At 47.8% G+C, this 14,788-nt stretch overlaps 1 protein-coding gene across 2 annotated transcripts; it reads right to left on the minus strand.

The window, feature by feature from the left end:
* Positions 1 to 1,209: 1,209 nt before the first annotated feature.
* On the minus strand, positions 1,210 to 7,047 carry GOT1L1 (glutamic-oxaloacetic transaminase 1 like 1). 2 transcript variants are annotated; one of them, XM_054498593.2, is made up of 9 exons: positions 6,796 to 7,047; positions 5,604 to 5,785; positions 4,544 to 4,655; positions 4,182 to 4,291; positions 3,870 to 3,962; positions 3,627 to 3,777; positions 2,623 to 2,788; positions 2,006 to 2,148; positions 1,210 to 1,415 (listed from the first exon to the last, which is right to left on the minus strand). In XM_054498593.2, exons 1-9 carry the CDS (start codon positions 6,908 to 6,910, stop codon positions 1,222 to 1,224), a joined length of 1,266 nt encoding a protein of 421 aa, XP_054354568.1. In that variant the 5' UTR covers positions 6,911 to 7,047; the 3' UTR covers positions 1,210 to 1,221. The 2 variants fall into 2 exon arrangements, with proteins under 2 accessions (XP_054354568.1, XP_054354569.1); XM_054498594.2 differs by having other exon boundaries at positions 1,215 to 1,415; positions 3,870 to 3,959.
* Between the last annotated feature and the right edge of the window lie 7,741 nt (positions 7,048 to 14,788).

Below are 14,788 nucleotides of genomic sequence, written 5' to 3' on the forward strand. Positions count from 1 at the left end.
GCAGATGCACAGGTCACACCGCTGGACATGTGACTGGCATCTGAAGTGGGGTGCAGTCTTGCAGAACTGAGCCATTCACCTCTGGAATTTGATGCTAACTCCAGGTAGATAGTATCAGAATCTATTGAATTGGGCTGGGTATGGTGGTTCATGCCTGTAATCTCAGCATTTTCGGAGGCTGAGGAGGGTGGATCACCTGAGATGAGGAGTCCAAGACCAACCTGGCCAACATGGCGAAACCCCGTCTCTAACAAAAATACAAAAATTAGCTGGGCGGGGTGGCACATACCTGTAGTCCCAGCTACTTGGGAGACTGAGGCAAGAGAATCTCTTGAACCTGGGAGGCAGCGGTTGCAGTGAGCTGAGATTGCACAACTGCACTGCAGCCTGGCGACGGAGACATCGTCTCAAGAAAAGAAAAAAATAAAAAAGAATCTATTGAATTTTAAGACACCCAACTGATGTCCACCAAAGAACTGAATTAATTGTATGGGAAAAACCCTATACAATCTGGTGTCAGAATTGAGAATCACAGTAGAGGAGAGAGAAAAAAGAGTTTTTCCTTTCAACCATATAAATTGTGTCTCCCCAACGAGAGTGGAGGGCACCAACTGTGTCATATATCTGTTGGTATCCTGGGGGTTTGCAGAGTCCCATGTATTAGTAGATGCCTGATAAACATTTATTTTTTCTTATCATGTCAGTGACACTTGCTCAGGTTGTTATTGACCTAGGATATCCTTCCAGCTTCCATTAGTTATTATTCATCCAATCCATTCATCTGTCTATCAATATCCCAATCAAGTCCTACCTCCTCATGAGATACTTCCCCATCTATTCTGGCCCACTTTGACGTATTTCTTTTCTAAATTCCTGGCACATTTTCTGTTTATATATTCTGACTTCTGTCACATTCAGCCTTAAAATGTTACTTGAGTGTTTTATGTGACTAAGGCTTGTCTCCCAACTAGACTGTAAGTGTCTGGAGAAAACAGGCTAGTTTGTACCTGTTTTTTGTACTCCCTTTCACGGCCAGCTCAGGGCCTTAACGTAGTAGGTGCTCAATAAATATGAGATGGCCAATGAAGGTAGATACACCCTTCCCCTCTGGGCCTTTCTCTCTCTCTCTCTTTCTCTGTACTGAGGCCAGACCACTGCTTCATAAATAAGCAAAGAAATGAATTGTAGTAATGAATAATCAGCACAAGATTTTTGCAAAGACTAAAGTTTTATTCCAATCAGGGTTTTTTTTTCCTTTGGAAGACACATCTCTGAGCTCTCTGCGAGGAGGACAGCCTCATTGATGCCCTCAGTGATGTAATTTATGTTGTTGGCATTGATGCAGCTGAAGTTAATCTGACCGTTCTTGGGGATGTAGATGTGCTTCTTCCTGACCAGGTATTCCACCTGCTGGGCTAAAATCATGACAAGGTCTCAGATCCCGAGACTGGCCATCTCGAATTCTCCTCTAGCCCAGGCTGGTTTATTTTCTCATTTTTTATTGATTGATTGATTGATTGAGGTGGAGTTTTGCTCTTGTTGCCCAGGCTGGAGTTCAATGGTGCAATCTTGGCTCACTGCAACCTTCGCCTCCCAGGTTCAAGCGATTCTCCTGCCTTAGCCTCCCAAGTAGCCATGATTACAGGATGCACCACCATGCCCGGCTAATTTTTCTATTTTTTTTTTTTAGTAGAGACGGGGTTTCACCATGTTGGCCAGGCTGGTCTCTAACTCCTGACCTCAGGTGACCCACCCGCCTCAGCCTCCCAAAGTGTTGGGATTACAGGCATGAGCCACTGCACTGGGCACCCAGGCTAGTTTATGAAGGATAGGGAGTGTCGGTACTTCTGGGGGTCCAGAAGTGTCTTTAAAGCAGCCCATTTTCCAGAAGACAGAATCAAAATCTGGAGTGAAGCTAGGAACTGGTCACCTAGTCAATGAAGTTTAATGCTCAAATACAGGCCAAAGGTCAGAAAGTGGGGACACCAGCACCCTAGACCCTTACAGTTGAGTCCAAGATAGCCATGGGTCCCACTCTGCTCAGTGATGTGACCCCAGGACCCAGGGGTTCCCAGGAGCCGGAGTTTCTCCTTCACTTTTTCCTTGGTAAGCATGATGTTCTCTACAACTTCTTTTAGACTCTGCTTCCTACCAAGGAAGGACAATGAGAAAGGAGGGTGTGAGGTCCCCCTTGCCCTCAAACCTCCCTCATTGCCGGTCCACTCTTCTTACCTTCAAAGGTCTCCAACAGAGTGCCAGAGGCTCTGGGATGATTATGAGTGGGAGGGAGGTTTGATCCCATATTAATTTAAGCAAGCCAGGGAGGCTCCCAGAGTTGCAAGCCCCTGATGCTCTCTATTTTCCCCAAGCAATCTGGAAGAGTTCATATAACTCATTGGCCTGGGTGCAAAACAAATGTCCTATCACTCTGTCCCCTAAGGCAACCCTTGGCATAGTCACCGCCATTGGTACACATCAGGTCCTTAGTAAATGTTGATGAATGAATAGAGTAAAAAGGCCACATGGGCAGGAGAGAAGCACTCTGCTGAATCCTGTAGATCAGCAGGTCTGCAGGCACCCAGGGCCTCTTCCATCCCTTCCTGCTCCAGCCCTCACCCTTACCATTCTCCCAGCAGAGCAGGGTTGCTGAGGATGGAGGTGATGATGCGTGCACCCGTGTTGGGGGGGTTTAGCCACAGGGCCTGGGCTAATCCTTCCAGCTGGGAGAGGACACACAGCAGCTGCTGGTTGTTGACTGCCACCACCACTAGGATCCCCACTCCTTCATCTGCAGTGTTGGGAAGACAGCCTCAGCCTCAGCCCCTTCCTCCACTCCCAAGGCCTTTACCTAGATCTCAACCTCCAACCTTACAGAAGAAAGGGTTGAACAACAAGGCCCTCATTGCAGCCCAGCCAGGGTGATATTCAGGCTCTGGAAAGTTGCCAGAGGCTCTCCTTCCAGCAAAAGTACCCATAAGTCAGAGTCTTAAAGGAGGAAGGAATTTGAAAGATCACTAAGTTCTACTCTCCTGTTTTTTCCTTTCCTTTCCTTTTTTATTTTTATTTTTTTAAAGTGACCATCTCTCTCTGTTGCCCAGGCTAGAGTGCAATGGTGGAATCATAGCTCATTGCAATCTCTACCTCCTAGGCTTAAGCAGTCCTCCTGCCTCAGCCCCCCGGGTAAGTAGGACTACTGGTGTGTACCACCATGCCCGACTAATTTTTTTAATTGTTTGTAGAGACAGGGTCTCGGTGTGTTGCCCAGGCTGGTCTTGAATTCCTGGCCTCAAGTGATCACCTAACCTCGACCTCCCAAAGGAGGGATTAGGAGGTGCCAACTGGGATTACAGGTGTCACCCACCATGCCAGCCCCACCCTCTCATCTTGTAGTTGAGGAAACAGAGGCCTGAGGGGGTGAAATGATCCAAGCCGAGCTGGGTTGGTTTCTGTTACTAGATTTAGTAACAGAACCAAATTCTAGCTCAGTGCTCCCCACTTCTCCTTCTATAGTGCTCTCCCTGGAGTCCTTGGCTCCCTCCCGAGGATGAGATATCAAAAACATCACTGTGCTGTGAGCGCAGCACCACTTCAGCAACAGACCCTCCCTGCTTCTGCCTGTACCATACCATAAATGCCAAAATTCTTGGACAGAGACTGGCTGCAGAAGAACTCAAAGCCTTGAGACACAAAGTATTGTAAGATTCTAGTATCTTCTTCCAAGTCACTGGTGTATAAACCTTGACAGGGAATATCAAAAAATGGGAATATCTGCTTGCTCTGTAGGAAAAAGGAGAACAAAAAAAGAATGAGACGGATGGAGGAGAGAGCAGAGTCAAAGACAGGAAGGTCGGGCAGGAGATTGGGTTTACCTTTATCATGGACATCAACTTTGCCCACCCACTTGGTGTCAACTTGCAGTCGATAATGTTCCCCATCACAAGGACACAGCCATGTGGGATCTGCTGCAGGTACAGACGGCCTCATCAGGTTTCACCCCCACCCAGGAGTGGCGGCCCCAGGGTATTTGGGGATGAAGTGCTCTTCCATGTTAGTTACCATTGAAGGGCTGGGCAAATTCAAACCTGGAAAAGGTCTTGGATGACTTAAGAGGTGTGGGGAGGAGAGGAACATTAGGCTGTAAGTTAGCTCTGGGGAGGAGTTTTTGAGCGGGGCCCCTCTACCTCCACCACATTGAGGAGTATGTCGGGGTCCATGCATAGCTTCTTGGGGTCCCAGATGGAGTATTCATAAACTGTAAAGCCCATGTCCTGGAAGATGAGTCCATGCAGTTCTGTAGGAACAGAGCCCCCCACTAGCTGGTACATGGGAAACAGAGAGACGGAGACAGAGGTACTGGAGTGTGGGGCGGAGAGTCACTGGCTGAAGGTGGGACATTAACAGGAAAAGGACATAAATAGCTTGGCTTGTCTGCCATTTTGCTCGTGACAGAGAATGAGGGATAATAGTGAAGATGGCAAATGGGGTGAGGATTAGGAACAAGGGACAGGGATTTGCTGTTCTCCTCATCTTGGGTAAGACTAACCTTTTTGAGAAGAGATGATGTAAACTATACGAGCATCCTTATGCCAAGCTATGAGAAACTGGACACCAAGCTGGAAGGCACCACTGTCACCAACAGTGTGTACACCCCCTACCTGCCAGCAAGAAATAGACAGAAATAGGCCAGGCATGGTGGCTCACACCTATAATTCCAGCACTTTGGGAGGCTGGGGTTGGTGGATCACTCGAGGTCATGGCCAACATGGTGAAACCCCGTGTCTACTAAAAATACAAAAATTAGCTGGATGCGGTGGTGGGCGCCTGTAATTCCAGCTACTCAAGAGGCTGAGGCAGGAGAATCACTTGAACCCGGGAGGCGGAAGTTGCAGTGAGCAGAGATCAGGCCACTGCACTCGAGTCTGGGTGACAGAGTGAGACTCTGTCTCAAAAAAATAATAAGTAAATAAACATTAAAAAATCAAAAGAAATAGACAGAAATAACACTCTAAAACAGTAATGGAGGCTAGGTGCAGTAGCTCATGCCTGTAATCCCAGCACTTTGGGAGGACGAGGCAGGGAATCCCCTGAGGCCAGGAGCTTGAGACCAGCCTGGCCAACATGGTGAAACCCTGTCTCTACAAAAAATACAAAAATTAGCTAGGCGTGGTGGCACACGCCTGTGATTCCAGTTACTCAGGAGGATGCAGCACCAGAATTGCTTGAACCTGGGAGGCGGAGGTTGCAGTGAGTCGAGATGGCACCACTTCACTCTAGCCTGGGTGACAGAGTGAGACTCTCTCAAAAAATATATATAATAGGTTAAAAAATAAAACAGTAATGGGAATACTAACACCACCTCCAATTCAGATCATTCCTGTCTTGAAAGAGCTTTCAAATCAGCAGTGTGAGCAGGTGGGAATACCACTGGACTGGGATTCCGATCCTGACTCGATGGCTAAGGACTTGTGGACTCTCTGAGCCTCAGGTATCTCTTTTATCAATACCAGGGGGCCCTCCAAGGTCCCTTTCAGGTTTAAGGTTGTGCAGACCCAGATCCCCACTCTCTGTGTCAGAATGAGCCAGGGAAGGGCCCGCCTTCTCACCCTGTTCTCCACAATGGCTTGGCTGTGCTTTCCAAAGAGGAGTGCTAGAGAGGCCTGGATGAATGATTTCAGGCCCATGGTGGGCAAGTACTCATAATTCAGGGAGGGATCCTGTGAAACCTGTAGTCGAGTCTTCTGCACCACGAGAGAAACCCAGGGATGGCCTTCATTTGTCATGCAGACTGTGAGGAAAACCACAGAGGGAGCTCCAGATGCCTGGTTTGGGCCCCCAGGGCTGAGCTCTGCAGACAGCCCACAAACAAGTCTGTCTTGGACTCCATCGGGCTGTGGGAAGGTGCCTGTGAAAATACAACTTTCCCTTTTCTTTTCTCCTTGATGAAAAGAATATGCTGTTAGTGAATGTGTACTATTTTGGTCTTTTTAAAAAAGACAACTGAAACCTATGCCATTTTAAAGGTTAAAAATTATACAAGTCCGGGAGCGGTGGCTCAAGCCTGTAATCCCAGCACTTTGGGAGGCTAAGGTGGGTGGATCACTTGAGTTCAGGAGTTCAAGACCAGCCTGGGCAACATGATGAAACCCTGTCTCTACAAAAAAATACAAAACAGCCAGACATGGTGGCCAGCGCCTGTAGTCCCAGCTACTCAGGAGGCTGAGGCAGGAGGATGGTTTGAGCCCAGGAGGCAAAGGTGGCAGTGACTGAGATCTTGCCACTGCACTTCAGCCTGGGCAACAGAGTGAGGCCCTGTCTCAAAAAAAAAAAAATATATATATATATATATATATATGTGCAAAATGAGAGTTATATGTAGATGAAGCTAAATAAAGGTAACCCTGACTTTCACAGTGGTGAGCCCCAGTTGCATAGCAGAAGGCTCAATCTGGAGAAACATTCTTGGTTCAAGAACAGGAAGAGAAAGAGAAAGAGAGAGAGAGGAGGTAAGAATCTGAAGACGTGTGGGATAGCCATGCAGGACCCCAAGCATAGAGTTGTGGAAGAGGACATAGTTCTCACCAAATCCCTAGAAGCCCCCAGAGAATGCCAGAGAGCATGGAATGACCTGGGACCTTATCTGCACTTTTCCCCACTGGGCAATTCTGTTAACAAGAAAAGATCTCTCCACCCACAGAAGCTTGGGCTGCACCCCTCCCCCTGCAGCAGGGAACACTGTCCTCCTAGAGGCAGTTACCATCACTTAAGTCTTATACTTCAGAACTGCTAGGCATCTACCTCTATAGGCTAAGAATATCTTGTTCGGGTAATCATCTTGTTTGTAGGTCTTTAACAAGCTGCCCTCTAGCTTGTGGGCGAGGGGCACATCCATGAACACTGAAAGGGTGGGCATAACTGAGATGAAACTGGAGCCAAGGCTGTGTGTCTCTGCTCCTGTGTTCCGCTTCTGCCCAGAAGTCTTCCTCCAAGGCTGGGCCGGGCAGTCCTGCCTCTTCCTGGAACCTTGGCAGCCCCAATGCAGAGGTGCTGGACAACAGGTTGCCAGAGCAACAGAACCTCATGATCTTTGTGGTGGCGATCCACAGGGGCCACGGGAACATTCCAGGGTACTTGAGGAGAATCCCCTCAGACAGCGGGCAGGGCAGGATAACAATCTCCGGAATTCCCAAGCCCGTGTTTCCCTCACTCAATGCCTTCTCTTCTCTAGCCCCAGGTGGCTCAATCCAAAGTAACAAGCCCACTCCTTAGACGACGGGGCAAGGATAATGGGAGATTACTTAACAGATACAATGTACATTATTGGGGTTATGGATACCCTAAAAGCCCTGACTTCACCACTATGTGATGTATGCATCTAACAAAATTACACTTGTGCTTCACACATTTATACAAATTAAAAAAAAAAAAAAAAGACACAGGGCAAGGCAGGCAGCCAATAAGCCAGGTAGGGCTTCTCCTGCAGAAGCGAAAACCCCAGATCACACACCAATGCAAGTCGAGGTGTTAATTTCCATTTTGCAAAATGCCCCAGATTTCAAAAGGAATAAAAAGCAAACACTGTTTTCTTCCACAGTTGTTTTAATAAAGAATCCTATTATTAGAATATAATTGGCAACTCACTAAGCCAGTCCTATTTCTCTCAGTTATCTAGAGCCAAGACTTCTCCATACATTTGTTAAGTTTCTTTTTCTTTCTTTTTTTGTTTTTTTTTTTTTTTTGAGATGGAGTCTTGCTTTGTCGCTAGTCTCGAACTCCTTGCCTCAGGTGATCCGCCTGCCTTGGCCTCTCAAACTGCTGGGATTACAGGCATGAGCCACCACACCTGGCCATTTGTTAAGTTTCAATGATAGCCAGCTAGTGAGTATAGACAGCAGAGGCCAAGAGGAGAAAAGAACCAGCCTCTATAGAATCAGTCTGCATATTGCTTGCTTTCTTCTCCTTTTGATGTTTAATGACTCTTTTTTTTTTTTTTTTTTGAGACGGAATATCGCTCTTGCTGCCCACACTGGAGTGCAGTGGTGTGATCTCGGCTCACTGCAACCTCTGCCTCCCAGGTTCAAGAGATTCTCCTGCCTCAGCCTCTCGAGTAGCTGGGATTATAGGCATGCACCACCACACCCAGCTAATTTTGTATTTTTAGTAGAGAGGAGGGTTTCTCCATGTTGGTCAGGCTGGTCTCAAACTCCAGACCTCAGGTGATCTGCCCACCTGGGCCTCCCAAAGTGCTGGGATTACAAGCGTGGGTCCCTGCATCTGGCTTTTTTTTGTATTTTTAGTAGAGACAGGGTTTCACCACGTTGGCCAGACTGGTCTCAAACTCCTGACCTCAAGTAATCTGCCTACCTCAGACTCCCAAAGTGTTAGGATTACAGGCATGAGCCACCACACCCAGCCTGATGTTAAATAACTCTTTAAATGATTGTTGCAAACACTGTTGATGTCTCACCCAGAAGGCCTTCATCACCAATGTGCCCAGCCCCAGCTGCTTCTTCGCTGGTGGACAAGACTTATATGCCTATGTTCTCTGGAGAATTGTGCTTGGCTGGCAGGAGTCAGCTAGCCTAGAAACCACCTGGAGGTTTCACCCCCACTGACAGGGGTAGCCAATGACTGCCTGATTTAGGCATACAAAGGGTCAGCCACAGCCAAGCATGGTGGCTCACACCTGCAATCCTAGCGCTTTGGGAGACTGAGGCGGGAGGATCACTTGAGCCCAGGAGTTCAAGACCAGCCTGAGCAACATAGAGAGACCCCCCCACCCACTCCACAAAAAGTTTTAAAATTAGCTGGGCGTGGTGGTGCTGCAGTGAGCTATGATCATGGCACTGCACTCCAGCCTGGTTGACAGAGTGAGATCCTGTCTTTAAAAGAAAAAAAAAAAGGCCGGGCACGGTGGTTCATGCCTGTAATCCCAGCACTTTGGAAGGCCAAGACAGGCAGATCACAAGGACAGGAGATTGAGACCATGCTGGCTAACAGGGTGAAACCCCATCTCTACTAAAAATACAAAAAAAAAATTAGCCTGGCATGGTGGCGGGCGCCTGTAGGGAGGGAGGCTGAGACAGGAGAATTGCTTGAACAAGGGAGGCAGAGGTCGCATTGAGCCGAGACCTCCCCACTGCACTCTAGCCTGGGTGATAGAGCGAGACTCTGTCACAAAAAAAAGAAAAAAGAAAAAGGAAAAAGTCCAGCCCCCTTGTCTCGGTTCACCTCTGTGGCTCAATCTACACTTCAGGGCCCATTCCCCAACCAGGCGAAGCCTAGACTTGACCACATCCTTGCTTGGTTCCTTCCCCTTCACAATCCTGCTTCCTTCACTCCCTTCCAGGTTCTTCCTGAAGGGCACTCCTTCCCTAAGTCACATGCCCCGGAACTCCTGTCTCAGGCTATGCTTCCAGGGAACCTGTTTTGAGGCAAATGATTATGAAAGTAGTCCATATTATTGTAGAAAACTCAAAAGCATCAAAAAATTATAATGAAGCACACAAATTCCCTACGACCAATCCATAACCTCAGTCCGGGTGCACCTCCATCCAGTTTCTGTTCTTTGACATTTATATTTTAAGGTAATTGCTATCAACATTTATGTGTCATTTTCATCATACTTTCTTCACTTAACATTTCAGCTGTGAGGATTTTATTGTGTGCCAGTGAGAACATTTTATGCTGCAGGTAATTTTAAAAAGACCTAGTCCAAACCAGCTTGAGCAAGAGAGAGAAAGTATTGGCACCTAACTGGGAGGGCCAGGGTACATCTGACTCCAGTCGAAGTTCAGTCCAGAGGGACACAGTTATCATCAGGGCCCCAGCTTCATTCTCTGGCATCCCCTTGGCTCTGCTGTCCTGGATGCTTCAGGCTGGTTCTCTGGCTGACTCTGGGTGTGAGAACAAAAGTGGATGGGGCCAGGCACAGTGTCTAATGCCTGTAATCCCAACACTTTGGGTGGCTGAGGCAGGCAGATCACCTGAGGTCATGAGTTTGAGACCAGTCTGGCCAACGTGGTGAAACCCCATCTCTACTAAAAATGCAAAAATTAGCTGGGTGTGATGGCCTGTGCCTGTAATCCCAGCTACTCAGGAGGCTGAGGCAGGAGAACAGCTTGAACCAGGGAGGCGGAGGTTGCAGTGAGCCGAGATTGAGCCATTGCACTCCAGCCTGGATGACAAGAGCGAAACTCCATCTCAAAAAAAAAAAAAAAAGTGGATGATGGATAGGATGCAGCACCTGAGCGAAACAATACACACTTAAGGAATCTACATGTCAGCTTTGTTTGCAAATAAACCAAATACCAATTGCTGAAGGAATGTTTAAATTAATAATGATATCCATGCAATAGAATTCTCTGAAGCCCTTTTTTTTTTTTTAAATTTTTTGCAAAGGTAGGATCTTGCTATGTTGCCTAGGCTGGTCTCAAACTCCTGGCCTTAAGTGATCCTCCCACCTCAGCCTCCCCATCTGCTAGGATTACAAGCACTTGAGATCCTGTCTCTACCAAAATACAAAAATTAGGCCAGGCACAGTGGCTCACACCTGTAATCCCAGTATTTTGGGAGGCAGAGGTGGGCAGATCACTTGAGGTCAGGAGTTTGAGACCAGCCTGGCCAATATGGTGAAACCCCATCTCTACTAAAAATGCAAAAAAAGCTGGGTGTGGTGGCAGGTGCCTGTAATCCCAGCTACTAGGGAGGCTGAGGCAGGACAATCGCTTGAACCTGGGAGACAGAAGTTGCAGTAAGCCCAGATAGCACCAGTGCACTCCAGCCTCGGTGACAGAGCAAGACTCTGTCTCAAAAAAAAAAAAAGTTTGGAGGGGTCCTGATATTTAAAATTTTTCCTTTATAAAACGTTTACTTTTCCTTTCCTGAATTCCCTGGGCCCCTTTGTTGTTTCTCCTTGGCTTCAGTTGAGTCCCTCGCCCATTCCTAATCTTAACGTGGCTGAGAATGGAATACTCGATCAGTTTAAACCAACCACCTAGAGCCTAGGGTGGTGCCAGCCAAGAAAGATTCCCCCTGAGATTCCAGGTGCTCTTAGGAATGGGAGAGGGGAGAAGGGATTCTGGGAAGACAGTCAGCAAGTGTTCACTGCATCATTCATTACAAATTATTATTATTATTGTTATTATTTGAGACAGGATGTCACTCTGTCGCCCAGGCTACAGTGCCGTGGTGCGACCAAGGCTCACTGCAGCCTCAAACTTCCCAGGATCAGGCCTCAGCCTCTGGAATAGCTAGGACTATATGTATGCACCGTCAGGCCCAGCTAATTTTTCTAATTTTTGGGAGAGATGGGGTTTTACTATGTTGCCCAGGCTGTCTCAAACTCCTGGGCTCAAGTGATCCTCTTGCCTCCAAGTCCCAAAATGCTGGGATTAGACATTAGCCATTAAGCCTGGCCTCCAAATTCTTTTTTGTTGTAGTTTGTTTGTTTTTTGAGCCACAATCTCGCTCTGTCACCCAGGCTGGAGTGCAGTGGTGCGATCTCAGCTTAGTGCAACCTCCGCCTCTCGGGTTCAAGCGATTCTCCTGCCTCTGCCTCCTGAGTAGCTGGGATTACAGGCGCACACCACCACACCCAGCTAATTTTTGTATTTTTAGAAGAGACAGGGTTTCACCATGTTGGCCAGGCTTGTCTCGAACTCCTGACCTCAAGTGATCCACCCACCTCGGCCTCCCAAAGTGCTAGGATTACAGGCATGAGCCACGGCACCTGGCCCATCAAATTCTTAAAGACCATCACTTTTAATGACTATTTTTTTAGTCTGTTGGCCTCACACTTCCAAATCTGGTAAAAATTCCAGGGTCTCCAGTACTGTCCCAGCAGCAGGGGGAAAAGACGTTTTTCTCTGGACAACTGCAGGCTATGTGGAGTGCCCAGGGCTGGGGAGTGGGAATGAGGAGAGGAGAGGTAAATGGAGAGGAAAGTTGGCTCGTGCCAGAGGCTCTGCCTGGTAGCTGGTCAGCCAATAAAAGGGAATGACATGCTTGTGGCCCCAAGTTCCCATCTCTCATCAGCCCAACCTCTTTTATAAGGACACCAATCCCATTCATGAAGGTGGAGCCTTCAAGACTTAATCACTTTCCAAAAAGCCCCACCTCTTAACACTCTTTTTTTTTTTGAGACAGAGTCTCGCTCTGTCACCTAGGCTGGAGTGCAGTGGCACCATCTCGGCTCACTGCAAGCTCTGCCTCCCGGGTTCATGCCATTCTCCTGCCTCAGCCTCCCAAGTAGGTGAGACTACAGGTGCCCACCACCATGCCCGGGTAATTTTTTGTATTTTTAGTAGAGACGGGGTTTCACCATGTTAGCCAGGATGGTCTCAATCTCCTGACCTCGTGATCCGCCTGCCTCGGACTCCCAAAGTGCTGGGATTACAGGCGTGAGCCACCGCTCCTGGCAACACTCTTATATTGAGTATTAGGTTTCAGTATACACATTTGAGAGGACACCAGCATTCAGACCAGTGCTTGCTTTGAGAAGAGACATGTGGCTTAAGCCTGGCCTATAGGAGTACTTTCCTGGGATTTTCTGTTGGAGTTGGAGGAGAAAAAGCACCTGTCATTATTCTCCAGTCATACAATTATAAAGAAATGATCATAAAGCTTCCAGAGGCTACTGGTCTCTAACATGCAAGAAACTCAGAAAAAAATGACACCAACTGTATGCAGATGCAGAGAGAAGTTGTAAAGAACTTTCTTTGAGTCAAGCCTCTAATTCCTGTCAATATCAGTTTGGATTCTTGGTTGCAAGCAACAGAAACTAATTCTGGCTAAGTCCAGGAGGAATTTATTGAAGGGATATCAGGTGACTGTTGTAATTGACAGAGAGGCTGGAGATTTCAGAGCAGAGCACCACCAAGACCAAACCACAGAAGGAAGTTGGTCATGGCCAGGCACGGTGGTTCACGCCTGTAATTCCAGCACTTTGGAAGGCCAAGGCAGGTGGATCACCTGAGGTCAGGAGTTCGAGACCATTCTGGCCAATATGGTGAAACCCCGTCTCTACTAAAAAAAAAAAAAGAAAAAAGAAAAAATTAGCCAAGCATGGTGGCACATGCCTGTAATCCCAGCTACTTGGGAGGCTGAGGCAGGAGGATGGCTTGAACCCAGGAGGCGGAGGTTGCAGTGAGCTGAGGTCATGCCATTGTATTCCAGCCTGAGCGACAAGAGTGAAATTCAGTCTCAAGGCCTGGTGCGGTGGCTCACACCTGTAATCCCAGCACTTTGGGAGGCTGAGGTGGGTGGATCACCTGAGGTCAGGAGTTCAAGACCAGCCTGGCCAACATGGTGAAACCCCATCTCTACTAAAATACAAAAATTAGCTGGGCATGGTGGTGGGGCACCTGTAATCCCAGCTACTCGGGAGGCTCAGGCAGGAGATTGCTTGAATCCGGGAGGCGGAGGTTGCAGTGAGCCAAGATCGCGCCACTGCACTCCAGCCTGGGCAACAGAGCGAGACTGTCTCAAAAAAAAAAAAGGTAGGAATTTCTCCATTAGAAAAACAGCTGCCTCTGCTTCCCTCATTCCTCCAGCACCCCTCCTTGTAGCTCTGGGAGAGTGTTCCAGCATCAATTAGATTCAGACTCAGGCCCAAGGGGAGGCCCAAGGGGAGGCCCCAGAAGGACAGGCTTGGTCACGTGATCCATGACTGGAAGAGCAACCAGAGACTGTGTGGATGGCACCAACTGTTGCAGAGCCCTCCCATTCCCATTTCTCTCCTCTGGGAAGAAGTGGCCTGTCCCCACTCCCTTCTGGAAATATCCACAGTGGAGGCCATGTTTCATCTTGTTTCTTGATAAAGAGATTTTGGGAACCATGTATGGTGTGCTGTGCCTCTGAGTTATAAAGTATGGCTCCCCACTGGCAACTCAGAAATGAAACTGTGATAAATGAGTTCTGAACCTCTAGCTCCTAAATTTCTTTCTTTTTTTTTTTTTTTTTTTGAGACAAGGTCTTGCTCTGTCACCCAGGCTGGAGTGCAGTCTTTATCACAGCTTAATGCAGCCTTGACCTCCCAGGCTCAAACAATGCTCCCACCTCAGCCTTCCCAGTAGCTTAGACTACAGGCAAACGCCACCACGCCTGGCTAATTTTTCTCTTTATTGTAGAGACTTGGTCTCAGTATATTGCCCAGGCTGGTCTCAAACTCCTGGCCTCAAGAAATCCTCCCATCTCAGTCTCCCAAAACACTAGGATTACAGGCATAAACCACTGCACCTGGCCTTAAATTACTTAAAAGGTGTGTATGGACCAAGGAATCTTGAGATCACTGGCTGTTCCCTCAGGAGCAAACGATGGACACACAGAGATCCTGTTCCTAGAACATGGAAGCAAGAGTCCCAGATAAGCCTGCCAGGGTTTGAATATTGTTTGTCCTCACCAAAACTCATGTCGAAATTTGATCCCCAATATGGCAGCACTGGGAAGGGGCACCGGGTGGGAGGTGTTTGGGTCAGGGGATGGATCCCTCATGAATGGCTTGGTGCTGTTCTTGCAGGAGTAAGTGAATTCTGACCCTCATGAGATTAGATCTTGCAGGAATGGGTGAGTTCCCGACAGAGTGGGATGTTATAAAGCCAGGACGCCCCTCAGGTTTTCCCCTTTTCATACATATCTGCTTCTTCTTTGACCCTCTCTGCCATGTTGTGATACAGCACAAAAGTTCTTTGCCAGCAGCCAGGGCCATGCCCTTAAACTTCTCAGCCTGTAGAAACATGAGCTACATTAGCCTCTTTTTTTTAATAAATTGCCCAGCCTCAGATATATCTTT

This window comes from Pongo pygmaeus, chromosome 7, assembly GCF_028885625.2.
Source record: "Pongo pygmaeus isolate AG05252 chromosome 7, NHGRI_mPonPyg2-v2.0_pri, whole genome shotgun sequence".
NCBI lineage: Eukaryota > Metazoa > Chordata > Mammalia > Primates > Hominidae > Pongo > Pongo pygmaeus.

Coding starts and splice junctions, on each gene's coding strand:
- GOT1L1 (XM_054498593.2), bottom strand. CDS start 6,910: ATGCCCACCCTTTCAGTGTTCATGGATGTGCCCCTCGCCCACAAGCTA. Junction 3,963..4,181: donor TACTCCTCAATGTGGTGGAG/GTAGAGGGGCCC, acceptor CTGTACCTGCAG/CAGATCCCACATGGCTGTGT. Junction 1,416..2,005: donor TGGCTATCTTGGACTCAACT/GTAAGGGTCTAG, acceptor TCATGATTTTAG/CCCAGCAGGTGGAATACCTG.